At 64.2% G+C, this 27,172-nt stretch overlaps 1 protein-coding gene across 1 annotated transcript in view; it reads left to right on the forward strand.

Annotated features, from left to right (window-relative positions):
- COL7A1 (collagen, type VII, alpha 1) overlaps positions 1-26,608 on the forward strand; it is a 29,978-nt gene extending 3,370 nt beyond the window's left edge. Inside the window, exons 10-119 of the mRNA XM_014943278.1 lie at positions 493-612; positions 725-871; positions 1,085-1,201; positions 1,277-1,426; positions 1,622-1,750; positions 1,839-1,985; positions 2,141-2,266; positions 2,338-2,481; positions 2,565-2,690; positions 2,766-2,912; positions 2,998-3,126; positions 3,207-3,353; positions 3,525-3,647; positions 3,734-3,880; positions 3,958-4,094; positions 4,178-4,304; positions 4,384-4,527; positions 4,599-4,759; positions 4,865-4,912; positions 5,073-5,099; positions 5,215-5,259; positions 5,456-5,548; positions 5,884-5,955; positions 6,262-6,297; positions 6,373-6,426; positions 6,641-6,709; positions 6,802-6,915; positions 7,223-7,249; positions 7,394-7,447; positions 7,561-7,623; positions 7,751-7,810; positions 7,961-7,996; positions 8,133-8,177; positions 8,379-8,414; positions 8,520-8,564; positions 8,686-8,721; positions 8,803-8,829; positions 8,929-8,958; positions 9,160-9,231; positions 9,334-9,393; positions 9,530-9,565; positions 9,756-9,836; positions 9,981-10,016; positions 10,097-10,141; positions 10,241-10,312; positions 10,465-10,509; positions 10,617-10,643; positions 10,727-10,768; positions 11,402-11,482; positions 11,637-11,672; positions 11,774-11,809; positions 11,895-11,975; positions 12,124-12,159; positions 12,384-12,455; positions 12,673-12,717; positions 12,907-12,942; positions 13,090-13,125; positions 13,227-13,331; positions 13,479-13,514; positions 13,658-13,693; positions 13,871-13,918; positions 14,040-14,075; positions 14,253-14,384; positions 14,548-14,757; positions 14,851-14,886; positions 15,073-15,117; positions 15,287-15,358; positions 15,511-15,555; positions 15,714-15,776; positions 15,859-15,903; positions 16,195-16,230; positions 16,451-16,486; positions 16,644-16,688; positions 16,923-16,955; positions 17,120-17,182; positions 17,273-17,308; positions 17,414-17,494; positions 17,594-17,662; positions 17,782-17,817; positions 17,954-17,995; positions 18,165-18,209; positions 18,360-18,404; positions 18,528-18,563; positions 18,699-18,758; positions 18,898-19,023; positions 19,157-19,228; positions 19,467-19,502; positions 19,729-19,788; positions 19,953-19,997; positions 20,067-20,102; positions 20,234-20,269; positions 20,358-20,414; positions 20,752-20,823; positions 21,082-21,153; positions 21,245-21,280; positions 21,363-21,443; positions 21,533-21,586; positions 21,805-21,858; positions 21,935-21,997; positions 22,119-22,181; positions 22,469-22,585; positions 22,947-23,024; positions 23,105-23,158; positions 23,358-23,406; positions 23,487-23,522; positions 23,953-24,042; positions 24,405-24,488; positions 24,792-24,911; positions 25,608-25,787; positions 25,939-26,608. Coding sequence (XP_014798764.1) covers positions 493-612; positions 725-871; positions 1,085-1,201; positions 1,277-1,426; positions 1,622-1,750; positions 1,839-1,985; positions 2,141-2,266; positions 2,338-2,481; positions 2,565-2,690; positions 2,766-2,912; positions 2,998-3,126; positions 3,207-3,353; positions 3,525-3,647; positions 3,734-3,880; positions 3,958-4,094; positions 4,178-4,304; positions 4,384-4,527; positions 4,599-4,759; positions 4,865-4,912; positions 5,073-5,099; positions 5,215-5,259; positions 5,456-5,548; positions 5,884-5,955; positions 6,262-6,297; positions 6,373-6,426; positions 6,641-6,709; positions 6,802-6,915; positions 7,223-7,249; positions 7,394-7,447; positions 7,561-7,623; positions 7,751-7,810; positions 7,961-7,996; positions 8,133-8,177; positions 8,379-8,414; positions 8,520-8,564; positions 8,686-8,721; positions 8,803-8,829; positions 8,929-8,958; positions 9,160-9,231; positions 9,334-9,393; positions 9,530-9,565; positions 9,756-9,836; positions 9,981-10,016; positions 10,097-10,141; positions 10,241-10,312; positions 10,465-10,509; positions 10,617-10,643; positions 10,727-10,768; positions 11,402-11,482; positions 11,637-11,672; positions 11,774-11,809; positions 11,895-11,975; positions 12,124-12,159; positions 12,384-12,455; positions 12,673-12,717; positions 12,907-12,942; positions 13,090-13,125; positions 13,227-13,331; positions 13,479-13,514; positions 13,658-13,693; positions 13,871-13,918; positions 14,040-14,075; positions 14,253-14,384; positions 14,548-14,757; positions 14,851-14,886; positions 15,073-15,117; positions 15,287-15,358; positions 15,511-15,555; positions 15,714-15,776; positions 15,859-15,903; positions 16,195-16,230; positions 16,451-16,486; positions 16,644-16,688; positions 16,923-16,955; positions 17,120-17,182; positions 17,273-17,308; positions 17,414-17,494; positions 17,594-17,662; positions 17,782-17,817; positions 17,954-17,995; positions 18,165-18,209; positions 18,360-18,404; positions 18,528-18,563; positions 18,699-18,758; positions 18,898-19,023; positions 19,157-19,228; positions 19,467-19,502; positions 19,729-19,788; positions 19,953-19,997; positions 20,067-20,102; positions 20,234-20,269; positions 20,358-20,414; positions 20,752-20,823; positions 21,082-21,153; positions 21,245-21,280; positions 21,363-21,443; positions 21,533-21,586; positions 21,805-21,858; positions 21,935-21,997; positions 22,119-22,181; positions 22,469-22,585; positions 22,947-23,024; positions 23,105-23,158; positions 23,358-23,406; positions 23,487-23,522; positions 23,953-24,042; positions 24,405-24,488; positions 24,792-24,911; positions 25,608-25,787; positions 25,939-25,988 — 7,853 coding nt within the window. The 3' untranslated portion in view covers positions 25,989-26,608. The remainder of the gene's footprint in view (positions 1-492; positions 613-724; positions 872-1,084; positions 1,202-1,276; positions 1,427-1,621; positions 1,751-1,838; positions 1,986-2,140; positions 2,267-2,337; positions 2,482-2,564; positions 2,691-2,765; positions 2,913-2,997; positions 3,127-3,206; positions 3,354-3,524; positions 3,648-3,733; positions 3,881-3,957; positions 4,095-4,177; positions 4,305-4,383; positions 4,528-4,598; positions 4,760-4,864; positions 4,913-5,072; positions 5,100-5,214; positions 5,260-5,455; positions 5,549-5,883; positions 5,956-6,261; positions 6,298-6,372; positions 6,427-6,640; positions 6,710-6,801; positions 6,916-7,222; positions 7,250-7,393; positions 7,448-7,560; positions 7,624-7,750; positions 7,811-7,960; positions 7,997-8,132; positions 8,178-8,378; positions 8,415-8,519; positions 8,565-8,685; positions 8,722-8,802; positions 8,830-8,928; positions 8,959-9,159; positions 9,232-9,333; positions 9,394-9,529; positions 9,566-9,755; positions 9,837-9,980; positions 10,017-10,096; positions 10,142-10,240; positions 10,313-10,464; positions 10,510-10,616; positions 10,644-10,726; positions 10,769-11,401; positions 11,483-11,636; positions 11,673-11,773; positions 11,810-11,894; positions 11,976-12,123; positions 12,160-12,383; positions 12,456-12,672; positions 12,718-12,906; positions 12,943-13,089; positions 13,126-13,226; positions 13,332-13,478; positions 13,515-13,657; positions 13,694-13,870; positions 13,919-14,039; positions 14,076-14,252; positions 14,385-14,547; positions 14,758-14,850; positions 14,887-15,072; positions 15,118-15,286; positions 15,359-15,510; positions 15,556-15,713; positions 15,777-15,858; positions 15,904-16,194; positions 16,231-16,450; positions 16,487-16,643; positions 16,689-16,922; positions 16,956-17,119; positions 17,183-17,272; positions 17,309-17,413; positions 17,495-17,593; positions 17,663-17,781; positions 17,818-17,953; positions 17,996-18,164; positions 18,210-18,359; positions 18,405-18,527; positions 18,564-18,698; positions 18,759-18,897; positions 19,024-19,156; positions 19,229-19,466; positions 19,503-19,728; positions 19,789-19,952; positions 19,998-20,066; positions 20,103-20,233; positions 20,270-20,357; positions 20,415-20,751; positions 20,824-21,081; positions 21,154-21,244; positions 21,281-21,362; positions 21,444-21,532; positions 21,587-21,804; positions 21,859-21,934; positions 21,998-22,118; positions 22,182-22,468; positions 22,586-22,946; positions 23,025-23,104; positions 23,159-23,357; positions 23,407-23,486; positions 23,523-23,952; positions 24,043-24,404; positions 24,489-24,791; positions 24,912-25,607; positions 25,788-25,938) is intronic.
- Positions 26,609-27,172: the final 564 nt, after the last annotated feature.

Here is a 27,172-nt window from a genome sequence, read left to right on the forward strand (position 1 = left end):
AGGATGCCGTCGTGCAACAAGAGCTTGGTGCAATTTGCAAAGCTAAAAACGAGGGGGAAAAATGAGGGTTTTTTTTTTTTTTTTTTTTTTACAAATTCGAGCACCGCGCTCTCTGGGAGGAAAGCACATTTTCTGCAAGGGTGGTGGAAAGCAGTGCCGGGCAGGAGCGGGGGTGAGGCCCCGGGGCAACACCTTTACAAGCCTCAAATTTTGGCAAACCGATTCCTGCAGCTGCCCCAGGCAGCCTGAACCCGCAGAAAGTATTTAAGGCATTAAGAGGAAGGCGTTTGAGCTCCAGTTTGCTGGAGCGGGGGTGCTTTGAAGGAGCCGCCTGGGCACGGGCTGTGCTCCGTGACCTCAGTGTGGTTCAGCATCCCCGAGAGGGGGGTAAGGGGGCTTCCCCCCACCCCCAGCAGGTGGGTTTGCAGGTGAAGGTGCTTCCCCCTGCCCTGCTCTTGCCTGGGGGATGTGATGGGCACCTCTCGCCCACAGGACGCCTGCTGGGTGTGCAGCATTTGGTTGTCCACAATGTCTCGGCGCAGAGCATGCTGCTGGCCTGGCAGCCTGTCAGTGGTGCCACCGGCTACCGGCTCTCCTGGGCAACCCTCGCAGGTAGGTCCCCATCCCAGAGCTTACTCCCCTTCTGCTGATGGCCAGGGAGGAGGACAGAAGTGGGGTGGTGGCACCCAGGCCCCTCAAGGGACTTCTGTGGTGGCTCTCGCAGGGCAGGACAGGCACAGGGTGGACCTGGATGCCAGGCAGACATCACATGCGCTGGGGGGGCTGCAGCCCAACACTGACTACGTGGTGACGGTAGCCCCGCTCTTCGGGCAGCTGGAGGGGCCCACAGCCACCGTGAGGCAGAGGACAGGTAGGTGGCTAGTATGGGTGATGCCATCCCACTGCTGGCCTCTGGCTCTACCCCCAGTGCCATTGCCACAGGATGGGGTGAGGACCATCCCCCACAGCCCCCCCACCACGGTGATGCTCCCACCCTGCCATGTGTGGGACTGGTGACACACCGGGGTGGGTGGCCCACGGCAGAGCAACACAGGTCAGCCTGGCCCATGGGTCCCTCTTGCAGAAGCGGGTCTGGAGCAGACACTGAGGACCAACATCCTGGGCCCCACGTCCATCCAGGTGCTCTGGACTGGCGCTCGCGATGCCCGCGGCTACCGCCTGGAATGGAAGAGAGCCACAGGTGGGCTCAGGGTTCCTGGTCACCCCCGCAGACCCCCCATGCTGGCAGCTGGCAATGACTCTTTTTTCTCTGCAGGACCAGAGCCCCCCAGGACAGTGTCGCTCCCCAGCAGTGCCAACACCTACCAGCTGACAGGGCTGCAGCCGGGCACCGAGTACCGCATCACCCTCTACACGGTCTATGATGGTGGGGAGGTGGCCACCCCCGTCACCACCTTCCAGACAGGTGAGTGATCGCTGTGGGTACCCTGGGTTCTCCCTCACCCTTCCAAGCCATTGAGATGGAGGAACTTCCAATGTGGCATTGCTCACCCAGGGCCATGAGACCCCTCAGCTCTCTGGTTGCAGACCAGGGTGAGGATGGAGGCTGTGCAGTCCTGGCTGTGTGGCTCCAGCTGTGCCTCACCATGTCCCCTCACAGGCGTGGAGGTGCCCGTGGGTGCCGTATCGGACCTGAGGCTCATTGAGGAGTCGGGCAGGCGAGTGCGGCTGGGCTGGACCGGCGTCCCCGGTGCCACCGAGTACAAAGTGGTGGTGCGCAACAGCCAAGGTGAGTGTGCGGGCAGGGGTGCAAGGCAGCACCCATGGGACCCCGGCTGGCCAGAACTGAGGGTCTGCGGCCACCTCCTTCCTGGCAGATGGCACGGAGAGGACAAGGCGCATCCCGGGAAGCCAGACGGGGCTGGAGCTGGGTGACCTCCGGGAGGGCATCGCCTACCTGGTGCGTGTCTCGGCACTAGTGGGTGGCCGGGAGGGCAGTCCTGCCACGCTGACCGTCCGCCTCAGTAAGTCCATCCCAGGGTTTGGCACCGGGAGTCCCAGAACTGAATCACCCCCCCATGATGCCTTTGCCCTCTGGCAAGCCCTCAGGGTGCTAAGGTGGCCGTGGGGCTCCTCTGGGCACCCTGAGGTGACACCACGGTGCTGTGTGGTGGTGCAGAGTACCCAGCGGTGGGCAGCATCTCAGAGCTGCGGGTGACGGAGGCTGGTCCCAGCCAGCTGAGGGTTTCCTGGCGAGGGCTGCCGGGCGCCGGGGGCTACCTGCTGACCTGGCGAGGCAGCGATGGTGAGTGTGGGGACCACGGGATGCTGTGGTGGTGGTGCCAGAGCCCTCCCCATCCTGACCATCTCTTCTAGGTGTGGAGCAATCCCGTTTCCTCCCTGCCGACCCCACCACCTTCACCATCGAGGGGCTGCGTGCCAACATTGTCTACACCGTCAGCGTCTCGGCCATTGTGGATGGCCGTGAGGGCAGCCCTGTCACTGCCACAGGACGGATAGGTGAGGTGTCCTCCCTGCCCATCACTGCTGGCTGGTGCTGCTTGCCAGGAGCCCAGGTGACAATGACCCTCTTGATGTCGCAGCCCCTGAGCAGGTGGGGATGGTGTCCCAGCTGGAGGTACAGGCATCCAAGAGCAACGTTGCCCGTGTCACCTGGGTCGGTGTGCCAGGAGCCACTGCCTACCGTGTGGTGTGGAGCCGCAGGGACGGTACCGTGGGATGGGGATGGGGGTGGGATGCAAGGTCAGCGGGATGGAGAGCTGAGCCATGGTACTTGGTGGCAGGGGGCTCGGAGAACAGCCGGCGGGTTCCTGGCAACACCAGCTCCTTCGACATCCCCGACCTGGAGGGAGGTGTCTCCTACACCGTGAAGGTGACAGCGCTCATCGGCAACCGGGAGGGCAACCCTGTCTCCATCATCGTCACCACCCGTGAGTGCTGAGCGGGGGGGGAAGGCAGCACCCTGGGATGGCACTGGGCACTCCTGCCCCTAACGCCTGCCCCTCTGCCCCACAGCGGAGGCAGCCCCACTGCCCCCCGTCAGCAACTTCCAGGTGACGGAGGCCTCAGAGCACCGCCTGCGCCTGGCCTGGGTACCGGCGGCCGGCAGCGCCGGGTACCGCCTGGTCTGGCGCCTGGCTGAGGGTGAGTGTGGCCGGCTGGCACCCCTGCACCCCTGCCAGCCCCCGTGCTGCTCCCCCTCACCCCTCTCTCACCCCGGGCAGGGGGCCCCCAGCGCAGCCAGCAGCTCCCGGCCACTGCCAGCTCCTACGACCTGGGGGGGCTGGAGCCAGGACGGCGCTACCACATCAGCATCACCAGCCTGGCCAGCGGCCGGGAGAGCCAGCCGGCCACTGTCACTGCCATCACTGGTAAGGGACTGCCTGGGGCCATCGGAGCCGCGGGGAAGGGCTGGAGCCCAGAGGGGTGCCCGGGGAGTGGGCTTTCCCAGCCTAGGGCTGGGGAGGGAGATGGGTGGGGAGCCGGGAGTGGGGTAGGGGATGACCTTTAGAGCCAGGACACCCTTTCCTCCTCCTCCCCAGCAGCTGCCCCGGCCCGTGTCACCAGCCTGCAGGTGACAGATATACGGAGAGACTCGGTGACACTCACCTGGACCCCTATCCCTGGTGCCTCTGGCTACATCCTCTCCTGGAGTCCCCCAGCAGGTGAGATGGGTGGGTGGCCCCAGGACATGGAACAGTGTCCTGGCGGGTGCTTGCCATCCCCCCTGACTCTGTCCCCTGGGTGTCAGCCGGTGGGGAGACGAGGCGGACGCTGCCTGGTGCTGCCAGCTCCCAGCAAGTCTCCGGGCTGCGCCTGGGCCAGCGCTACACCTTCACCCTCCGCCCGCTCCTGGGGAGCACACCGGGCGCTGAGACCTCCGTCAGCGAGCGCACAGGTACGGTGGGGTGGCTAGGGGGGCTGGCTGGGCTGGTCTCTGCTCTGGTGGTGGATTCAGCCCTTCCCTGCCCGCAGTCTGCAGGGATGCCCGCGGTGACATCGTCTTCCTGGTGCACGGCACACGCGACAGCTCCTCCGGTGCTGATGCCATCCGCACCCTCCTCTCCAACACCGTGTCTGCCTTGGGGCGCCTGGGCCCTGAGGGCACCCAGGTAAGGGACTGCTGTGGTGGTGGGAGACCCGTGGGGGGCCACGGGTGGACAGCGGTGCCCACCGCTCCCCTGTACCTTTGCAGGTGGCTCTGGCCACGTACAGCTACCGCAGCCTGCCCTGGCTGCTCCTCAACCGCTCCAGTGACCTGCCCACCGTGCTGGAGCAGATCCGCACCATACGCTATGAGGAACCCAGCGGCAACGCCATCGGTGAGGGGCGGCACTGGGAGCCAGGGTAGTGGCTGGTGGGATCCTGCTGACCATCTGCCTCGTCCTTCTCCCTCCCTAGGGGCAGCCATCACCTTTGCCAGGACCTACTTATTGAGCCCTGGCGCGGGGCGCCGACCCGGTGTGCCAGCAGTGCTGGTGGTCCTGGCTGATGGACCCTCGGGGGATGATGCCATCACTGCAGCCAGGGATATCAAGGCTGGGGGTGAGGATGGATGGGGTCCCAGCAGGGTGTGCAGAGGGTTCTGCTGGGTACTGAGGGTGCTCTTGGCTCAGGGGTCCAGGTGCTGGCTGTGAGCTTGGAGGGGGCCGACCGGGAGCAGCTCCGGCGCGTGGTGACCAGTGAGGATCCACGGTACATCTATCAGGATGGTGGTGCCCTGGCAGAGCTGGAGGGAGAGCTCACCGATGACCTCTGCACCATCATCTCCATCAGGGTAAGGGGCCAGGGTGCCCTGGGGGTTGTGGAGGGGGAGCAGCCCTGTGGGGGCCAGGGGCTTCTCCTACACCTGGCTTCACACAGGCTTCTCTTCTCTTGCTAGCCGGAGCCAGAGCCAAAGCCGAAGCCCTGCACCGTGCAATGCCCCAGGGTGAGGATCTCCACGCCATGCCATGCCATGCCATGCCATGCCGTGCTGTGCCACAGGGGCTCAGCATGGATCAGGGACCCCCCAGCTTGCCGGTAGCAGCACAGTGGGGAGCTGAGCATGGGGGTGCAGCCCTTAACCCCTTCCCTCTGTCTCCTTGCAGGGCGAGAAGGGAGACCGCGGCGAGGCAGTGAGTGCTTTGGCATCCCACCCCTGGCTGGTGGCTCTGGGGAGGGGGCTGCATACCCCAAAGCATGCTGATGCCAGCCCACAGGGGGTGCTCACCACTGACTTTGTCTCCACAGGGACCACAAGGACGCATGGGGCCACCAGGTCCCCCTGGCGAGCCGGTAATATCCTGATGGGGGGAGGGAGATGGGGGGCAGCTCCCTGGCAGGGGGCATGGACATGGTCCCCGCATCCCCTTGTCCTGCTGGCAGGTGGGTGTGGGCCAGGGACCTGTCCAGCCCTTGACACAGGGGTAGACAGAGAAGATCCCTTGGCCACCACTTGCCACCCAGCCTCTCCTCTCCGCTGTCACCCCAGGGCCGCTATGGGCCACCTGGCCCTCCAGGACCCCCAGGGCCACAGGGTCTGCCAGGAGAGAGCGCCGAGAGGCCAGGCAAGAAGGGGGATAGGGTGAGTACTTCCGACCCCTCTCACCCAGGCACCCCAGGGTCCCTGGGCACAGTGACCTGGCCCCACGGGGCCTCTCTCTGCCCCTCGCCCCTCTCTTCTTCATCTCCTCACCCAGGCTGGAGGAGGCTTCCGCTTGGAGAGCCCCGCAGGTCCATCCCCACGCTGCTCCCTCCCACCCCAGCTCAGCACGCAGGGGAAAGGCACCCCACAGCCTGGCTCTGTCATGAGGCTGTCCTGGGCTCCCAGTGCTGGGACCAGCACTGCCTGGGGCACTGGTAGAGTCTGGCAGTGCCAGGGTGCACCAGGTGCTGGTATGATGCTCCTCTCTCCTGCAGGGATTCCCTGGAGCTGATGGGACACCAGGAAGCCCTGGCCGCCCTGGGAACCCTGGATCACCTGGTCAGCCGGTCAGTGGGGGTGTCCCTTAGGTTTGGTGCTGCATAGCGGGCTTTTCCCATCACCCTGTCTGCTCCCTGAGCTGGCCTCTGCCTACCCTTTCCCTGTGCTGAGGATCTCCATAGCTGGCAGGGTCACTGCTGTCCTCTGTGTGTGTCCCAGGCCAAGTGTACTGGACAGGGATTGTCCATCCCTGCCTTATCTAGAGCACCCATCCCATCCCATCCCATCCCATCCCATCCCATCCCATCCCATCCCATCCCTGCTCCCCTGGCTTGCAGGGACACACATTCACCTCCTGAGCTGTTGTTTTTCAGGGCATCCAGGGCATCCCTGGCCCCCGAGGGGATCCCGTGAGTATGGCACCACCCCTCCTCAACCCCACTACCCTTCCTTTCCCCCCCCTCACTCTCATCTTTCCTTTCCAGGGGACACGGGGGCCAATGGGGCTTTCTGGTCCAAAGGGGGAGAAGGGTGAGCCGGTAAGTGATGGGCATGGGGCTGCCCCATGGGGGTCCCTGGGGAACAGTGGGGACCCTGACGGGCACATCTCAGCCCCTGGCATCTCCTGGTACTTGATGTCTGGGTGACCCCAGGGTCACCCTGTCAGGCTAATGGCACTGTGGCCCCCATCCTGCACTGGGGACACAACTGGGCACATGGGGACACTGATTTTTCCTCCCCCTCCTCATTCAGGGAGAGCCCAGGGTGATCGTGGATGGAGGACAGGGGCTGCCAGGGAGGAAAGGGGAGCCGGGCACGCCGGTAGGTATGGGGGTCGTTATACCAAGGGGTCTCCTGTCACCACCCCCAGCTCATGCCACAGGCCCAGCTAATGGAGCATCTCTGTCCTCCAGGGCATCCCTGGCCCCCCTGGGAGCCCTGGCCCACGGGGGCCCTTTGGTGATCCAGGTCCCCCAGGTCCACTTGGACCTGTGGGGCCACCGGGACCTCCAGGAGAGTTTGTGAAGGTACGGTTCCCTCCGGTGCTGTGTGGGGACATCTGGGGGGATGTGTGGACAAACGGATGGAGGAGCAGCCAGCAGCTTGAAGCTGCTCCCCTGCTCACTCCTCCTGATCCTACTCGTGGTTTGTGTCCCCCACCGGTGCTGCCCACACACACATACACGTGCATGAGCTGTTGCTGGTGTGGGGAGAGGCACGTGGCATGCACGTGCTCTGATACCACTGATGATGGGCTCTATCTAGCATGTTCTCCTGCTGTTTGAGGGGTACATGGAAAGACCTGCCCTTACTTGCTATTTTTTGCCCACACAGGGTGAGAAAGGAGACCGAGGAGAAAGGGTGAGTGGCTCCATGTTTCGCTGGCTCCTCTGCCCTCCTGGACAGAGGTCCCATGGGTGCTGGAGGGCACTGCAGCACCATTGGTACTAGGAAAGAATGAGCCCCCCAGGGCCATCACATAGGAGCTGACCCCTGTCTCTGCAGGGCCCCCCTGGACTTGTGGATGGGGCAGTGCCTCGAGGGGAGCCCGGCCCCCCGGTGAGTTGAGCCCCTAGGCCAGCGGGGATGGCAGAGGGGGAGCAGGGCCGTGTCAGCCATGTGTCCCTGGGGCTGAGCTGCATCCCCAGGGGCTGAGCTGTGCTCTCTTGCAGGGGCTGCCTGGTGACCCTGGGCCCCGGGGACCTGCTGGGCCCCCCGGCCTGAAGGGAGAGAAGGTAAGAGGGTGGTGTGGATGCTCCATACTGGGGCTGGAACTTCCACCGCTCTCTGGCTGGGATGCCGTCCCCATCTCATGGGCATCCCCATCTCACGGGCATGGCTGTTGCCTTTCCTCATCCCCAGGGAGATGGCAAAGAAGGTTTCCCAGGGCCACCTGGCCGCCCCGGGGACCCAGGAGACCGGGTGAGTTTCCCAAGAGAAGGTAAGGTGGGCGGGAGCTGGCACCGCCAGTGAGCTGAGCCCTGAGGGCACCCTGGAGGGCTCCCACTCTGGACAGCCTAGGCATTTGCTGTGCCATGCTGGAGGTGACATCTTCTCCATCCTCCTTTGCAGGGCCCTCGGGGGCCACCGGGGGAGCAGGGCAGGAAGGTAAGTGGCATGGGGACCAAAGGGATGCTCTCACCCTGCCTTTGGCAGGGAGAAAGGGGGTCTGGGTGCCACGGCGGGACTCATGCCATCTCCAATGGGTCCTGCTGCCCCTGACTCCATCTTCCTTCTGTGCCAGGGAGACCGTGGGGCACCAGGTGAGCTGGGAGACACAGGAGAGAAGGTGAGATGGCACCGGAGGGGGACCATGCCATTCGGCAGCATCAGTGGGTCCTCGTGTCCCTGTGGCCCCGTGGTGGCTGTGCCCAGGGGTCACTGCCAGAGCCCAGTGGTCACGGATGGGATGTGGGGCTCTGGGGCAGGGTGCAGTGTGGCGTGGAGGGAGGAAGGCTCCCTGAAACTCTTCCTCTGCTTTGTTCTGCAGGGGGACCGTGGCGTGCCAGGCCCTGAGGGCGAGAAGGTAGGTGGGCTGGGGTGGCCGTGGCCATGCCCTGTCCTGGAGCAGCCGCCCTGGCACGGGGTGGGAGGATGCCCCTGACACCTTTCTCTTCCTCCCCTCCTGCAGGGCGAGGCGGGAGCCCCAGGGCGCCCGGGGCCATCGGGCAGAGAGGTGAGTCAGGGCAGTGGCTGCAGTACTGTGGACCCTGCACCCCGGGAGCAGGGGGCTGCCATGCCCTGGGTGCATGTCCCCAGGCACCACCAGCCCCCTGAGGTCTCTTGTCTCACCACAGGGAGCTCCAGGACCAGCTGGCCCCCGGGGGGAGAAGGTAAGGCTGAAGAGGGATTCCAGTGGGCTGGTGGGGGGGCTGCCAGGGAAGGGGCTTGCAATGACACCCCTCTCTCTGCAGGGAGATCCGGGACCACCTGGCAAGCCGGTAAGTGATGCTGCCCAGCAGGTCCATCTCTGCCTGCCCCATCCTCAGGACAGGGAGCTATGGGCAATGCCCAGCATGGTCTCCTCTTCTTCTCCCCAGGCTCCCGGCGTGGCTGGTGTTGGAGAGAAGGTAACCCTGCTCTGGCCATGGCCCCTTGCTGGCACCCCCTGGGGCATGGCCATGGGCTGGGGAGGGGGGACAACACAGCTGGGCATCAACATGAGGGGATGCCTGTGCTGGTCCCCAGACCTGGCTGTCCCCAGCTGTGGCGGAGGGAAGGTGGGGTGGTTTTGGGTGGGGGGGGTGATGGTGCCATTTCTTCTGCTCCAGGGTGAGAGAGGCTTCCCAGGGCCAGAAGGACCTCCTGGCCCCAAGGGCGATGTGGGAGACAAAGGTGCCCGTGTGAGTACTGCCAGGGACAGGGGGCACAGGGGGTATGACACAATGCCCCTGGGGCTCATGGTGACCATGCTGTTTCTTCAAGCTGTGTACCTTCATGTCTAGGGTGACCCTGGCCTGAGCATTCCAGGACCAGCTGGTCCCAAAGGCGAGCAGGGCGACCGGGTGAGTCTGGGTGTCCCCTGGGGCTGGGGCTGGCCAGGCTCTGTCCTGGGGGCACCGCATCATGGCCCCGGTCCCTCCCCTGGCACAGGGCTACCCCAGACCCTGGTGACACGTTCTCTCCCTCTCCAAAAACCAGGGCATTGTTGGCCTCACGGGCAGGAGCGGCCCAAAGGTAATGTCACTGCAGGAGGCATCACCCCTCCATCTGTCTGTCCATCCATCCATTGGGCTCTGGAGGGTCTGTCCCTGCAGGCTGTGCTGCGATGCCACTCCAGGGAATGGAGGGTGCCATGCTGAGCCCCTTCTCCTCCAGCAGCCCCCACACTGCCCTGACTCATTGCCCCTTTCCTCCCCCCACCTAGGGTGACCCAGGGGAGCCCGGTGAGAAGGGGGAACCGGGCCGAGCGGGCACCCCAGGGCAGACCGGACTGCGTGGCAAGGAGGTAACATGGGGCAAGGGGAGCAATGGGACCCAGGTCCCTGGGGCACCATGGCCCCAAGGAGGAGAGGGGCTGGTGGGGAGCAAGGGAACGCTGGTGACTTCTGCTTTTGTCCCCCTGGCTGGTGTCCACTGACCTGTGCCGCAGGGAGAGCGTGGAGAGAAGGGTGATGAAGGCACCCCGGTAAGTGAGGACCCCCTGGGACCACCGTTCCCCTCTTCACTGGGGATGGGACAACACATTCCCTCCCTCTCTCCCCACAGGGCGAAGCGGGTCTGCCTGGCAAACCTGGAGAGAGGGGTCCCCGGGTAAGTGTGGGGCTGGCGGGCACACTGGGGTAGGCGAGATGCACCGTGGCCTCAGGGTGGCTCTTGCTAACGCCCACCCTCCCTCTACCCTTCACTCAGGGTCTCCCTGGCTACCGCGGCCCCGCCGGGGAGAAGGGTGACTCAGGGGACCCAGGTCCTGAAGGCAGGAACGTGAGTACCACCTTGCATGCACCCACTGCCCTGTGGGCACCCACCACCCTATTGCCCTGTACCCACCCTTACCCCAGGGGTACCCTCTACCCCACGGGACCCACCACCCTATGTGTCCTGTCCTCCCCTCACCCCATCTTTTTTTCCCACAGGGCAGCCCTGGAGCACCAGGGAGTAAAGGTGACCGTGGGGACCCGGTGAGTGCTGTGGGGCCACATGCCTGGCCCCAGCCCCGGAGCCAGCCCTGGCCTCCCCCGGGGCCATGCTAGCTCCCCTTAACCCACTTCCCTTGCCCTTCTTTCAGGGGCCTCCCGGACCCCCAGGACGAACCGTAAGCTCTGCCCCCACCCCTCTCCCTGCCCATGGGCTGGTGCCCAGTCCCATGTGCTCTGACAGCCCCTCTCTGCCCCACAGGTCGACGTAGGGCTCGGAGGAGGCGGGGAGAAGGGTGAGAAGGTAATGAGTGAGATGCTGGTGGTGGGGTTCCCTGTGCTGTCCCCCCTGCTGGGGGGCCCATGCACTGGGATCCTAGTGCACCAAGCCTTCCCTGCCCAAAACAGCCCCTGCCAGGTGGAAATGACACACACCATGGCTGAGAGCCATGTGGGGTAGGGAAGCACAGGGGAACCTGGGGAACACATGGACTGATGCTCCTGCCCAGTGCAGGCAGCAGATGCCAGTGTAGGAGGTCCCTGTAGGGCTGAGGTCCTCGAAGGACCCAGCATGCTCATGGCTCCCCAGCCCCACAGGGATCCCACAGCAGTACCTTGCCCTCCAGGGGTTCTTCTTTTACAAGCCAGCTCAGGCTCGGGGCAGTTTTGGCCACGGGCTGTGCTCCGTGATCCCCAGCCGTGGCTCAGCTGGCTCCTGGCACAGCAGCCCTGCTTGTTGCATTTTTCTGTGAGCACTATCTGGCTACCCAGGAGCTGCATTGAGCCCAGCAAACTCTTTTTTCAGCCTGTGCCTCTATTTTGAGACCTTTGCTATTATCCCGCCCTTAAGCCATGCAGCTTAATCAGAGATGCTCAGCACGGGCTCTGGCACAGGCCTTTAGCAGTACCTTCTAACCACAGTGCCTTTCCATGGCAGGGGGACCCTGGGGACCCTGGTGAGGATGGCATGAAGGGCACCCGAGGTGATGCTGGCTCCCCTGGCCTGCCTGGAGAGAGGGTAAGTGCCGGGTGTGGGGGGCTGTGGGACAGCAAGAAAGGTGATGTTCTGCAGGAGAGCTGGGGGTCCTGGTGTGCAGAGGATGATGGGCGAGCACCCAGGACCCCCTCTTTTTGCCCCGTGCCCCACTGCTGAGTGTGTCTCTCTCTTGCAGGGTGTGGAGGGTCCCCGTGGCCCCCCCGGTGCACGGGTGAGTGCCCCCTTCCCCACGGGAGCCTGAGTGGGGGGGTCTGCATCCTGCTCGGCTCCTGTTCAGGGAGGACAATGCTTACTTCTCTTCCCACCCCGCAGGGTGACCCTGGGGACCGAGGCCTGCCAGGAGAGAAGGTGAGGGGGCTGGGGGCTGGAGGCTGCCCTTTGGCACCCCTGTCCTGCTCCATGGCTCCAGTCCTTCTGCCCTGCTCTTTTACAGGGGGACCGTGGCCCACCGGGGCTGGATGGCCGCAACGGGCTGGAAGGCAAACCTGGGCCCCCGGGCCCCACCGGGCTGCGGGTGAGCTTGGTGGGGGCTGCAGGACAGAGGGGCAATGGGGAGGGAAGAGCATCCCCCTCCAGACACCATCTGCTCTGGGATGGGGATGCTCGTGGGGTCCTGTGACAGAGTGGGGATGTCCCTGCTCTTACCTCCTCCTTGTCCACAGGGAGACCCGGGGAAGCAGGGGGACCCTGGCCGGGATGTAAGTACCTCTGGAGGGGGGTGGATTTGGGTTGAGCTCCTGCTGGAGCCATTGTGCTTGCAAGGGCCCGACATCCTGTCCCACACTCCTTGGTCCGGGGCAGTGCAGTGGGACTGTCCCCTGTCCTCAGCAGGGTGCCACTGGCTCGGTCCTTTCTCCCAGATCCAGCTGAGGGACGCAGGTGTTCTGCCACCCTGTGCTCCCCCCATGTTCTTTCCCTGCAGGGGCTGCCTGGGCTGCGTGGGGAGCAGGGACCACCCGGCTCCGTGGGACCCCTGGGACCACCCGGCGTCCCTGTAAGTACCAGCCACCCCGTGCCCTAGGGGTGCATCCTGCCCTTGCTCTCTGCAGGGTCTGCAGAGACCCTGCCCCAGATCCATCTGCTGGGACTCATCCCGTGCCCAGCTCCCCCTTCCCTGCACCTTGGGGTCACGGGGGAGCCTGGGCACCCCTGGCTGCTGGTGCTGGGGAGAGCAGCAGGGGGGCTCTCTCACTGCTTCTTCTTCACCACAGGGCAAACCCGGTGACGATGGCAAACCTGGCCTCAATGGCAAGAATGTGAGTAGGAGGAGCGGGTCTTGGCTTTGGGGCTCACCTAGGGGTCCTGAGGGCCAGTGATCCCAGCATAAAGGCAAGGGGGGAGTGTGGCAAAGCTCTGATCCGTGCCCCTGGTGCCTGTCCCCATCCCATGTGCTGCCCGTGCCAGGGTGGTTGAGTCAGGTGCTAACTGGTGGCCTGTGTCCCCAGGGAGAAGACGGGACGCCAGGAGAGGATGGGAGAAAGGTAAGGAGCTGAATCCCTGGTTGTCCCTCTGAGGTCCTTGCATGGTCCCTGTGTGCCCAGTGGCTCCTCCCTGCCTGGGTCCAGGAGCATCATCCAGGGGCATGTGGATGGGGCAGCATCCCCATAACTCCTTTCTCTCCTGGTTAGGGAGACAAAGGTGACACGGGACCCCCTGGCAGAGATGTGAGTACCTCCCCACAGAGCAGCATGGTGCTGGGTACATGCTTCCACTGGGGACAGACCTGGGCACCCACATCCTGAGAGTGACACTGCTCTCTTGGCAGGGCCACAGTGGTGCCAAGGGCGAGCAGGGGGACAGAGGTCTGCCAGGCCCTCTCGGCCCCCCTGGCCTCCCCGGCGTCCCAGGGCAGGTTGGCCCCCCAGGTCAGGTGCGTAGTCCTTGAGCCCACAGTGCCAACCAGCACCGGACCCTGGAGTCCCGGCTGCCATGGGGCAGGCAGGACCCCTGCCTATGGCTCCCTCAGGGCACTGCCCCATGTCAATGGGTGCCATCATGTCCCCTCTGTGTCTTCCAGGGCTTACCAGGTGTCCGTGGAGTGGCTGGACCAAAGGTAGGTGTGCTCCTGTCCCTCAAGCCCTCCGAGGCAAAGGTCTGGGGGACCCTGTGCCAGAGGTGGCAGGTCTGGACCCTGGCGCTGGAGTCGACACTGAGCAGCCTTTCTCTGCCCCTCTTGATGCTTTTGCTGTGTTTCAGGGGGATCCTGGGGAGCCTGGACTGCGAGGGGAGCCGGTGAGTACCCAGCACTGAGCATGACAAGCTGAGAGCACCTCAGGGTGGTGGCAACCACAGCCCCTGCCCAGGCAGCACCAGCAGTGTTAACTCTGAAACCTACTTAGGGCAGCTCACCCCACCTACCGCACCTCTGTACGGCACGTCTTTCCATTCCTTCTTTCTCTGCAAACCTAGGGGCGACCTGGCAACCCTGGAGCACGCGGAGACCCTGGGACTGGAGTGGTGAGTCCCCCCCCGATCTGCTGGGCTGGGACATCAGTGCCGGGGGACAGAGGACCCTCTGCAACCCCCATGGTGGAGGCAGGCCAACACCCGCTTTGTTTTTAATGTCTTTTTATTGCAGAACATTGAACGTAGCCTGGAAGCTCTTGGCATCAAGGTATGTAGTCCTTGGCTGTTGGGCTGGGGGCTGTTCCTGCCGCACAGCAGCAGGAAGGGGGGACGCGGGAGGTGGTGGGAGATGTGAGCAACATGGGATGGGTTGGTGGGGCCGTCGGATGCTACTGTGGCTGGGTTGCACTGACCTCCTGACTGGTGCCTCCTTCCTCCCTCCCAGGTTTCATCCCTGAAGGAGCTCACAGGTGCCTACGATGGGAGCTCAGACTCGTTTCTGCCAGTGTCCGAGCGGCTGCGGGGCCAGAAGGGCAGTCGGGGGGAGCCGGGAGAGAGGGGACCTCCAGGCCGAGAGGTGAGAGGAGTCGGGCTTGAAGCTGTGCCCAAACATGTGCCCTGCTGCCCCCCTACCCAGGTTGGCTGGGGGGATGCAGCTGGCTCAGCCCAGGGATGCTCTGGGAGGGCTGACAGTCCCTGGCACAGGGCTGGCTCTGGCAGCACGGCGTTATGTTTTGCAGGGCTCCTTAGGCTTCCCTGGTGAACGAGGACCCAAAGGTGACAAAGGGGACCCAGGTGCCCCTGGCCCCCAGGGCCCCACCGGCCGTGCTGTGGGGGAGCGGGGTCCAGAGGGGCCGCCTGGGCAGCCGGGGGAGCCTGGCAAGCCAGGAATCCCTGGGGTACCAGGACGGGCTGGGGAGCTGGGGGAAGCCGGGCGGCCCGGAGAGAAGGTGAGTGTGTGCGGAGGCTTGGGGTGAGGGCTGGGGGACCTGGTCCAGGGGCTTGGGGACAGCCCTGTGATGGCCACCACGTTGTTTTCCCAGGGCGACCGGGGTGAGAAGGGCGACCGGGGTGAACAGGTGAGCCGGGATGGGGGAACATGGTCCCCTCTGCCCACCCTGCGCTGTGTACCTCTTGGGGGGACAGGGGGCTCTCTGTGGGGCAGAGGATGCCCTATGGGGGCCAGGAGTAGCCATACCAGGATGGCTCTGCTCCCCCCATACCTTGCTGTCTTTTTGATGCTCAACTTTTCTCCCCCCTACCAGGGCAGGGATGGTTTGCCTGGCCCCCAGGGCCCCCCAGGGCCCAAGGTAGGTGATGGCTGCTGCTTGGGACCGTCCCCAAGGGGTGGCAGCCTGCACCTCTGGGGATGGGTAGCCACATCCAGTCCCCTGGCATAGGGGCTTGAGGAGGGCTGTGCCCCTGGGGGACCTTCTTGTGGTCCCCTGGGTGCTGTCCCTGACTGTCCCCTGCCCGCAGGCAGATGTGGTGGAGGGCAGCCTGATGGGCTTCCCGGGTGAGCGTGGCCCCACCGGACCCAAGGGAGCAAAGGTGTGTGGCTGGGGAGAAAGGAGTGGGGTGGCCAAGTCAACCTAGTCTGGGACAACGTGAAGAGCTGGACTGGGACTGAGGGTGGTGGCAGGGCGGGTGTCCCCAAGGGGGGGCAGCAAGGACTGATGGCATCTGTCTTCTCCCCAACACAGGGGGAGCCGGGAGCCGAGGGCGAGCGGGGACCCAAAGGAGATAAGGTCTGCGGTCGTAAGTCTCCTGCGACTGATAGGGCAGCCCCACGGAGTCCCAGGCAGGGGCACTGCTGGGGCCACCCCTCTTTGGGTGTCAGCAGACCCCAGGGGGTGACAGGAAGGTCCCTGCCTGTCCTACAACCCTATGCCTGTCCTCACTGCAGGGTGACGGTGGCCTGCGGGGTGAGCGAGGGGATCCTGGTGAGAAGGGCAGGGATGGTGCCCCGGTGAGTACCACACTGTCCCCCCACCTTGGCGCTGACCCTGTCCCCTGCCTGGCCCTGACCCCGGCCCCATCTCTTGCTCCAGGGCCTCCCGGGTGAGAGAGGGCTGGCTGGCCCCGAGGGGAAGCCGGTGAGTGGGGACATGGTGGGGGGATGCAGGCTGGGGTGGGGGGCAAGGTCCTGTGGTCCTATACCAGCCACCACCAGCACCAGCAGGAGCATTCACATCTCGTTCACCTCCTTCCCCTCTGTGCAGGGTCTCCAGGGCTTTATGGAGCCTCCTGCCCGCCCCCCCCCCCCTTAAATACCTTGGGCTGGAGCTCACACACCAGGAATGGGGGGCATCCCTGGGGGGCAGGCAGGGCTGCTTGGGGTTGGCAGGCTCCCGCTCGCCTGCTGGCTCTGACGTAGTTCTTTGCAGGGCTTGCCAGGCTTCCCCGGCGTGCTGGGACGCCCGGTAGGTGTCTGTGTCCCCCCCCATGTCACTCTGCCCCCCGCCGCTGGCTGGGTGGGTGCTTGGCCCCAGGCATCTTGCCAGGAGCTGGCCAGGTTTGTCCTCACTCAGTGTGGGTGCATACCAGAGCCACTGGCACTGTCTGGGTCTCCTCTCCCAGGGGACACCCCATGCACCCACTAGGGAAAACCCATCCCTGCAGTGACCCCAACTCTTCCTTCAGGGCAACCAGGGAGACCCAGGACCCCCAGGACCTCCGGTAAGGAGCCACCCTGTGCTGGGACTGTCCTGCAAAGGGGACATCAGCCAGGGCAGGGAGGGGGGTAGCACTGGGACTGTGCTGCCCTGCTGCTCCCTCCCTGTCCTGTGCCACCAGCAAGCACCACCTCAACGTAGTGTCCCCTTGTCCCCTGCAGGGCAGCGCTGGCCCACCAGGGACCCAGGGACCAGCTGGGACCAAGGTATGGCATCGGCATCACCACATCTGACCTGGTAGATGAAAGTGGTGCCTTGCCAGGTTTGGAAGGGCCACATTTCAGGACATTTTGGGCTGGAGGGAGGGACATTTCAGGCTGGCCTCCCTCCCGAATCCAGCCAGCCCTGGGGAACAGCCTCATGTCAGGTGTGGGAACATGGCTGTGACCGCAGTGCCAGTGGGTCAGGCAGTGGGACTGACACAGGCACTCTCTTCACAGGGCGATCCAGGGGAACCTGGCTCCAGCATCCGGGTGAGCACTCCTGCCCTCCCCACCAGCACCCACCTGGACCCCCAAAACCATCCCACCTCCCCTGCAAAGCTGGCCAGCCCCCCCCTCCCCATGCACCTTCCTGTGGGGGCAGCCAAGGTCCTGGCTGTGCCATCCCCTCTCTGATGTGGCTGTTTCCATTGCAGGGCTTGCCCGGTCCCCAGGGCAACATAGGGCTGCCCGGCCCTCCTGGTCCCCCTGGCCCAGGGGTAGGTACTTGCAGCCCCTTCCTAACCTGCCCCTTGGCCATCCCTGGTGCCTGGGCTGTCACTTGATTTCTGCTGATGTCTCCCTTGCAGGGTCCACCGGGTGTCCCCGGGCTGCCAGGACAAGTGGTGAGTGTATTGTCCCCTCTGCCCAGCTGCCATCAGTGTGGGCGCTCAGGGCTGCTTGGGGGGCTGTGGACCCCCATGCCCCAGCCCTGTTCTTACTGCCCGCAGGGGGAGAGCGGGAAGCCGGGTGTGCCAGGCAGGGACGGCGTTCCGGGGAAGGACGGCGAGGCAGGGATGCCTGGGAAGATGGTACGTTGCTTCTCACCCCATTCCATCCCAGCTGCAGCCCCACGGAGCTCAGCCTGGGGTGTCTGCAGCTGAGGCTGAGGGCTGTGCTGCTTGTGCCAGGGTGTGCCAGGACCTTCGGGCCCTGCTGGTCCCAAGGGAGAGCCAGGGGATGCTGGAGCACCGGGGCAGGTGAGTGCTGAGCTGCCTCCACAGCGGCCAGCAGCTTCCCCAGTGTTCCTGGGGTGACACGAGGGGTATCATCACCGTACAGCCCTGCTCACCTGTCCCCTCTCTCCTTTGTGCTCCAGGCCATTGCTGGTCCTCCTGGTGCCAAAGGCGAGAAGGTAAGGAGCCAGGGTGGGAGGCGGATGGACCCCCACCCCTGGTTGCTGCCGAAGCCAGCAGGGCTGGAGTGGGCTGGGGTCCGTGGGGAGCTGGCACTTGCTGTGGGCACATCTGAGCATCCATGTGTCTCCGCAGGGTGAGCCGGCGCTGCTGGAGGGCGTGCTGTTGGGAGAGCCCGTGAGTTGGCCCCACTAACCCTGTTCCCCCTATTAACCCTGTCCCCCCTATTAACATCATCACCCCCATTAACCTTATCTCCCCTACCACCACCCCCTGACTTCTGGGGGACAGGCCAGCCCGCCCTGTGGCCATCCCTCTCCCCTAATGCCACTCTCCCCCCTAGCAGGGCTCCAAGGGTGACCGAGGCTTGCCAGGCCCCAAGGGCGAGAAGGTGAGCACTGCTTGGGGGGCTGGTGGGGAGGGGGCCATGGCAGCCCTGGGCTCCCTGGCTGCCTGCTCATGGCAGGGGGGGTCTGGCCACAGCTGCTCCCCACCACACATCATGACATGCCATCACTTTTTGCTTGTTTCCCCCTGCCAGGGGGAGATGGGACGATTTGGGGAGCCAGGAGATCCTGGGGAAGATGTGAGTAGGAGGCACATGGGTACTGTGGGGTTGATGCTGGAGGCAGCGGATGCTGGTGGGAGTGGGACCCGTGCCCCTGCCACCCACTGTCCAGCCCTTTGCTGTGACTTGATGTCTTCACAGGGAGCCAAGGGATCGTCAGGAGCCAAAGGGGAGAAGGTAAGTGTCCCCTGGTCCCAGGGGTGTGGGTCGCTCTCCAGCTCTTGAGGGAGCCACTATGGGTGACACGGTGCCCCCAGCACTCCCATGCCTGCCAGCTGGGGGACACACCGTGTGCTCTCTGCCACCATACAGGGATCACCAGGTGTCGGTGTGCGGGGACCACCAGGACAGGATGGGCCTCCAGGCTTGAAGGTAACCCCTGTCCCCATGTCACCCTGCCTCTCACCATGTCCCCAACACCTGGGTACTGCCCTGGCTTGGCTAGCCAAGGGAGAAGCATTCTGCCAAGGGGCTATTTTCACAGGCCCCATCTTTTTCCTCCCTATTCCAGGGTGACATCGGCTTGCCAGGACCACCAGGACCCCCAGGTTTAGCAGGCATTGCTGGGGCGCCAGGACAGCCTGGCCTGAGAGGGGACAGTGGGCAGCCTGGCCCCCCTGGTGCCCCAGGAGAGAGGGTAAAGGCTATAGCCAGTGCTCACTTCTACTGGTCTGGGTGACCCCAGACCCTTGGGCAGCACCCAGGATCCCTGCAAGCCCCACCAACTCCTAGACGTGGTCCCTGCCTGCTCACCAGTATTTCCCTGCCAGGGTTTGATCGGTTTTCCTGGGAGAGATGGCACACCTGGACCACCGGGACCTGTGGGGCCCCCAGGGCCAGCCGTGAGTATGGGACTCCAGTGCCACAGTGTCCCTCAGGGGGGCAAGCTCTGTCCTGGCTGCCCCACCAGCTTGGGCAGGGTGATGGGGACCCACCCTGCACCTTCCCAGCCCTGGGGCTGGGGGCTGCTGGGGGTTCTGACACAGGGTGGGAGCTGCTGTGGGAGCCCCAGGGACGCTTTGTGAGGTGCCCATCATCACCTTCTTCCTGTGGCTTGCTCACCCCTCTCCTTTCTTTTAGGGCACACAAGGGGCCTCTGGCCTGAAGGGTGACAAGGTAGGACAGGGGACAGACCTATAACATGATGGGTGTGGGGCTTCTCGTTTCATGGGGTATCCCTGCTGCAGCTCTGGATGGTGGCACCCAGGAGCTTGCTCTGTGCCGGGCACCCGGGGCAGTGGGGGTCTGTGGGTGTCCCCTGGTGTGGGGGGGGGACATGGCATTGCTGGGAGGAGCAATGGGCAGCAAGGACAGGGATGAGCTCTTGCCTTCCCCCCGGCAGGGTGCTCCAGGGGTCGGGTTGCCAGGAGCCAGAGGAGAGCGTGGAGACCCAGGGCCACGGGTAGGTGCCACCACAGTTCCCCCCGCATCCTTCTCAGGGTCCTGGGGACAGGAAATCCCACGGTGTAACCTCGAGGGGACAGCGAGCCAGCTGTCCCCAGGGTGGGGTGACAACGGGGGTGTCCCCATCCCAGGCCCCCTTTTCCTATCCCCTTCTTCTTGCAGGGTGAAGACGGGCGTCCAGGGCCAGAAGGGGATCGTGGGCCGGCGGTAAATACCCTCCTCCCTGGCTGCACCCCCCGCTGAGATCCTTCCTGACCACCCTTCTCTCTCCCACAGGGCTTGCCTGGGAACCGGGGGGAGCGCGGGGACAAGGTAAGGGACCCTGGGGGCTGGAGAAATGGGGGGTTGAACGATGCACCCCCAGGGATTGGGTTCCCCAGGGAGGTGCTGCCTCCCCCTGCCACACATCCTTGCAGCATCTCACCATCTTCTCTTCCTCGCAGGGAGACGTTGGGGCCCCAGGGCCCAAAGGAGACAAGGTGAGTGCCCAGGGCAGGGGGCAGCGGGAGGGAGGGCAGCAGTGTTGACCCTCCCACTCACACCCACCTCTCTCCTTTGGGTTTGTAGGGCGATACTGTGGTGGTGGAGGGGCCTGCCGGAGCACGGGGCAGCAAGGGGGAACCGGTAAGTGCTGTCCCCATCCTCCCTGTCCTCACTCTCCCTGTCCCCAACCTCCCTCTTGTCCTGAGGGGCAGGGGATTTCCTATCCATTCCCTTCCCCAAGTCCCTGCCTGCCCTGCTCCTGGTGCAGGGCAGCTCCAAGCTCTTCTCCCTGCCAGAAGAGCTGGAGGGGCTTCTCACTGCTGAGGGACCCTCCCTCACAGAGCATGTTGTCCCCTCTCCTTCAGCCACCCTACAGACCCCCGTGTCCCTGCCCCTGGGGGACTGGTCCTCCCTACCCCGATGTGTGTCTGAGCATCTCCTCGTCCCCTGACCCCTCCCTGTGTTTCCCCCTTCACAGGGAGAACGTGGTCTGAAGGGCATGGAAGGGGACAAGGGGGACAAGGGGGAGCAAGGCATGCCAGGAGAGAAGGTATGAGCCTGAGGGAACTTGGAGGGAGCTGGGGGCTGCTGGATTGGGGACCATGGAGGGCTGTGGATGGGGTGATGGACAGAGGGACCAGGGCATGATGGCATCCCTGTGCTCCATGGGCAGCCTGACGTGGTGCTTGGCACCTTGCTAAAGGGAGCTGCTGAAGCCAGCCTTAGAGGCTACTATGGCCATGCTGTGTCCATGCCATGGCCAGAGCTCTCCCTCCTGCCCTGTGTTGATCTGTGTTTCTGCTTACAGGGTGCGAGGGGCGAGCAAGGTGAGAAGGGCTCCACGGGCTTCCCTGGAGCACGCGGCCCTGGTGGGCAGAAGGTAAGTACTGGGGCACCCCCCAGCTGCTGGGGGGGCTGCGGGGGGCACTGTCCCTCTCACTGGCCCTGACTGATGCCTTTGCCTTCTCCAGGGAGAGGTTGGAGCATCGGGAGAGCCCGGCGAGCCGGTGAGGAGCTGTGTCTTGGTGCCACTGCCACCTGTCCGTGGGGCAGGAGTGGACCCCCGTCACGCTGTGTGGTCTCCCGCAGGGTCAGCCTGGCTGTGATGGGATCCCTGGAGCCCGGGGAGAGAAGGGGGACACAGGACCCTTGGGCATGCGTGGCCCCAAGGTGGGTTGGCCCCTCTGTCTGCCGGTGCTCTCCTGGCCAGGACCCACACTGGCTCGGTGTGTCTCTGACTGCCCTCCTCATCCTCACAGGGTGATCGAGGCATGAAAGGTGCCTGTGGCCTTGATGGGGACAAGGGCGAGAAGGTGAGTGGGTGCATGTGGGGTGCTGCAGGAGCCCGGATGGTGCCTGGGGGCTGCAGTTCTTTGGTTCCCCTCTGCCAGCCGGGAGGAGGAGGGAAATGGTTGAGGCCGGAGCTTGGCTCCACGGCAGGGGCATGGGGTCCCCTCCTCTGCCCACAGCTCTGGGGTGAGCATTGAGGGGTACAGGACTGACCTCCCTGCCTCTCTCCTGCCTGCTGTAGGGAGAGCCAGGGATCCCGGGGCGCTCGGGGCTGCCGGGGAGGAAAGGCGAGCCGGTAAGCACCACACTGACACCGGGCTGGGATGGGAACGCATGACCGGTGGCCAACAGACATCTGCTTTGTCCCCCAGGGAGAGCTGGGTCTGTCGGGACCACCGGGCATCCCTGGGAAGGAGGGGCTCATGGGACCCAAGGTAGGTCAGGGCAGTGCTGGGAAAAGCTGTGCTGGCACTTCAGCCACTCGGCTGGCTGCCTGTCCCCCGCTGCCTGTCCCTGTCTGCCTGTCCCCCGCTGCCTGCTCCTTCCTCTTCACAGGGTGACCGGGGATTCGACGGGCAGCAGGGAGCCAAAGGAGACCAGGGGGAGAAAGGAGACCGGGTGAGCGGGCTGGAAAGGGACGGAATGTGTTGCACCACATTGCTTTTGTCAGCATCTGGCCTTGGTCAGAAGCACATCAGAGCCTGGTGTTTCCAGAAGAGCCATCCAGTGCTGCTCTAAATGACATTACTAAACTATAAGTAACAACAAATCCCCACTCATTACAAGAAGGCACTAGTGCCAAAGCTTTGGGAATGTTCAGCTGTGAGACTGAAGGATGCCCGTGGTGTCTGCTCTGGGGCTGGGAGGTTCCCACACCCCCGGCCTCACCCTCTGCTCTCCCTCAGGGTGCCCCAGGCATTATCGGTGGTCCCGGTCCCCGGGGCAGTGATGGTACTCCTGGTCCCCCCGGGCCTCCAGGGAACGTTGGCCCACGAGGTCCTGAGGGCATACAGGGCCAGAAGGTGAGTGCCCACCATGGGTGGCTGGTCCCTGTCTGAGTGCCATGAAGAAGGGAGGGCCCTGTCCCCAGAGTGGGTGAGGAGTTGGTGGCAGCAGGAGCCATGTCCCAGCTCTCTCTCCCTGCCCTGCCAGCTTGCTGGCTTAGAGGTCCTCCCTTGTGCCCCCCTGCCCAGTGGATGGGACCTTGGGGAGTTGGGAACCTGCTTGTCCTGTGGCTGGGCTGGACCCGTCCCTGTCCCCATCCCCACCTGCACAGGCATCCCCGAGGTGTGGGGATAGGGAAAGCAGCACATCCATGGCTCTGGGGAGAGCAGAGAAGGCTCCAGAGCCACCAGCCAGATCCTGAGCATGTGTCCTTTGCAGGGGGAGAGAGGCCCCCCTGGGCAGTCGGTGCCAGGGACTCGTGGCGTGCCTGGCATCCCCGGTGAGAGAGGAGAGCAGGTGGGTGACCACGTGCCTGGTCCTGCCTGGGCGAGCCCCAGCCGGGACCAACCTCCCACCTCCCTTCTGCTTGTCCCTAGGGCAGTCCTGGCACCCAGGGGCTCCGTGGGGAGAAGGGGGAGCCGGCCATGACGGTAAGGAGCTAGGGGGAGGCTCATGGCACTCGGGTCAGCAGGGTGGGAAGAGATGCCAGATCTGTCCCACTGCTACTGATAGAGGGGGTTCCCCAAACTCCGGGCTCTGCTGGGGCCTGGGGAAATGGTTTTTCTTCCTCTCTAACTGCACCATCCCCTGTTTCGATGTGGGTCCTTCGCCCTTCCACGTGCCTGGCAGGAGGAGGAAATCCGTGCCTTCGTCAGGCAGGAGATGAGCCAGCACTGTGGTGAGCATCCCCCACCGCTGCCCTGGGGCTGGGGGTCTGACCCCCACCGCCCCTGACCCCCTGCCTCCTCTCTCCTGCAGCCTGCGGTGGCAGCTTCCCTCGGCGCCTGGATTCACGTGAGCACTCAGGTTGTGACCCTTCTTCCTACCCCCCTGCCCCACACGTGTGACACCAAAGGGGTCCTGGCACCCAGGTGTGCCGCTGTTTTGGGGAGTGCTGGAGGTGGCCGGGACCCTTTAGGACCCCCTCGGTCAGGGCTGGCATCAGTGTGGGACCATGTGCAGGGGGAAGGGATGGTACATAGCAGAAGTGATGGCACAGCAGGGATCCCCCAGGATGGTGCCAACGGGGTCTGGGTGCTGTCAGGATCTGCCCGATTGAGAAGGGACCATAGGGACTGTGTCCCATCCATGCTTGGCTGCTGGAGCTGGGGCAGGCTGGCTTGCAGGGGCCAAGACTGGTGGAGGGAAGGGTGGGCTGGAGGAGTGGGCTGGAGGGGTGGAGGCGAGGGGTGGACTGGAATGAGGTGGGTGCTTTCTCTCCAAGGAGGCTGGGGGGCTCAGGCCAGGAGCAGCCTCCACTCTGCCCAGGGAGGAGGAAGAATCGTCCGCCAGGAGAGGGAGCATGGCCAAACAGGTGATGGAGAGCTCAGAGGAGACACAAGATCTGGCCCCATGGGCACGTGTGCCCCCCTGTACCCATCTTCATCCCCATCCTGCTGGGCTCCCAGTGGGCACTGTCTCACTGGGCAGCAGCTCCTCCTGCCTGTCCCTCCTCTGGGAGCCCCTGGCAGTCTTGGTCTGTGGTGCAGAAGGAGGGGCTGTCTGTAGGTCCCCCCCCTCCCTGGCCATGTAGCCAGCACACTGCAGCAGTGCCAGGGCAGTGCTGGGCTGCTCCACACCTGCAAGGGGTGTTTTTCCCCCCAGAGGCAGAGGGAAAGCGCCCCAGACCCTGTCACCTCCTCCCTGATACCTGCTCCATGTCCTTCCTTCTCACAGGGCTCTTCCCCACCCGACCATTCCCTGCTGGCAGCGCTCACGAGGTCCCTGTGCTGAAGTTGTCACACACGGAGGAAGAGGAGGGTGAGTGTCACCTCTGTGCTTTTAGTCCTCATCCTCCTTTTGCCCTTCTCCATGTGTGTGGCTGGTTACATCCTGGTGCTCCGCTCGCAGGCACTGAGGGACAACCCATCAGTGGCTGTGCTGCCGGTCCCAGGGGGCTTTAATTAAAGAGTGGGAAGGGGAGAGGGTGTCGAGGGGTGTGTGTGTGTGTGCTTGCAGGTGTGCAGAGGTGTGTGTTGCGTGTGTGCAGAGCTGGGGCTGCAGCTGGGGGGAGCAGGATGGAGGGGGAGACGAGGGCTGCTCACGCTCAGCGCTGTCTCCCAGGGCAGGACAGGCAGGTCATGCTCGACACCGATGACCTCGAGTACGAGAACATGTATGGGGATGACGAGGACTATGATGAGGTCCCGGAGATGGACAGCTCGGAGCAGCCTGTGATGGACGGTGAGCTTCCCAGCACCCACCTGGCACCAAGGATGGACCCATGAGGGGACACTGTGGGGCCGCCCAGGCTTTTTTGGGCTGATGCCTTCACATCCCATCCAGCAGTGGGTCCTCGCACCCTCCAGCTGGAGTGATTTGGGATTTTCAGCCCTCTTGCTGGCACCCAGGTGGGGTGTATGTTCCCCATCCCAGCACTGTTGCTGTCCATGCAATGCAGTCCCTCACACTCTGTCCCCCCCACCAAAGCCGTAACTGGCAGTGATGAGTGGTTTGCTGGGCTGGTGGGACCTGCTGCCCTGGCAGGTATCCTGTGCTCCTGGTCACCACAAAAGGGATCCCAAAGTCCCCAGGAGAGCAAGGAAGCCCTGGTGGCAGCAGCAGCATGCAGAGGGTCCCTCTTGTACCCTTCCAAGGAATTCTGTGGCTGTCATGTCCCTGTGCCACCTCCCTCCCAGCTCTATCTCCAACCTTTGCTGGAAGCTGCCCCTTGTAGAAGGCTTGCCCAGAGTCTTCTGCCCTCACTCCTGGCTCTTGGGCAGGTCATGGAGATGTCCCCTCCAGCCAACCCTACCTGCACCCAGCTGGGAACCATTCCCCACCTTCTCCTTCTGGGGTTTCTGCTCCTCTGCCAAGCGGGTCTGGCTGCCTCCGCCGCCAGCTCCTGCCTGCCCTCACCACCGCCGTTTGCCCCCACAGCCGAGCCCTGCAGCCTGCCGCTGGACGAGGGGCACTGCCAGCGCTACACGCTGCGCTGGTACTACAACCAAAGAGTCACGGAGTGCCGGCCCTTTGTCTACGGCGGCTGCCGGGGCAACCTCAACCGCTTCGACAGCAAGGAGGAGTGTGAGCTGCACTGCGGGCAGCGCCCGGGGACAGGTAGGCATGGCACAGCATGGCCACCACCGGCGCTGGCGGGGCCGGCACCGTCCCCACCTGGTGCTGTGGGCTCGGCCAAGGCAGAGCCAGGGGGGACAGGACAATGCTATCCCCCTCCTCGGCTCTGACATGGCCTCGCTTCTCTCTGCAGATGCCCGCGGCGTTGCTGGCAGCAAGGTGGGAGGGCAGCCGAAGGCGTAGCTGTGGGCAGTGTCTCAGCAGGCAGGGCTGCCCACCAGTGGGGGGGTCCCGGCTGCCACCCCGGCCGGGGCTGGGCTGCCTGCAGCGGCAGGGGCAGCGTGCCCACCGGCCCCCAGCAGGAACTTGGTGCTATTTCTAACGTGTCTTATTGCTGCTCACGGGGTTTTTCCTTTCATATCAGTTTTATTATCTGTTAAGGTGAAATTTGTATCAAATGGGAACACCCCCACCTCACACACTCCCCTTCCCCTCCGCAAAGCTCTTAACCCCCTTTCCCACCTGCAGGTTTCCTGGGCTGTTCCCAGTTTGATTTTTAACTTATTTGCTGCCAACAGGACAGCACTTGGCCCCATGCCCCCTCTCCAGCTGCCCAGAAGTGGAGCTGGGCCTTGGCGTGGTTGGGCTCTCCTCATCTAACACCCTCCTCCCCTTCTCTGCAACCCCCACAGCTCCTCAAAATCTCCCCCTGCTCTCTGCCGGGGTCACTGCCCACATCCCTGGGCCAGGCGGTGCCTCCCTGTATGGCATCTCTCACCCCCTGGCATCCCTCACCCCCTGGCATCCCTCACCCCCTGCCCTGCAACCAGCTCCCTCTGAATAAATTTCACCTTAACCTCAAACGGGACCCGGTTCCCCTTTTGCGGTGGTGATGGTTTGGCAAAGACCTGGGGGGGCAGGGAGGCTTTCTCCGTGCACTACCCTCCAGCTCGCACGCCTGCCAGCAGCACGTCGGTCTAATCCCAGCCCACCAGGGAAACCCTGAGGATGGTGCTACGTTAGAGAAGGTTCCTGCTCACCTACGCTCGCTCTCAAAAGGCTTTATGAAAGCAACGTCCTCTCCCAGGGGCCCGCAGTCCCTGCCTCCCCCCCAGCCCCAGGGCTGAGTGGGGATGTGCCCACTGAATGGGGGGCTGTGGGGGCTTTGTGGTGCCCATATGTACCACTGCTCTCTGTATATATCTGTATACAGTGAATGTATATGTGTACCAATGCGGGGGGGTGGGGAGGAGGTGTGTGATATTAAAGCTGCGCTCATGGGGAGATGCCAACACTTCTTGGTGCGCCGCTGGAGATGCCTGTGGGGTCTGGGGCCAGCCCTTGAGCCAAGCGTTGCTCCCAGCCCACTCCAGCTGGGATGGATGCAGTGCCAGCTGGGGATCCTCACCCCCTGGGGACCCCGGTGC

The sequence above is a fragment of the Calidris pugnax genome, unplaced genomic scaffold (assembly GCF_001431845.1).
Source record: "Calidris pugnax isolate Ruff unplaced genomic scaffold, ASM143184v1 scaffold128, whole genome shotgun sequence".
NCBI lineage: Eukaryota > Metazoa > Chordata > Aves > Charadriiformes > Scolopacidae > Calidris > Calidris pugnax.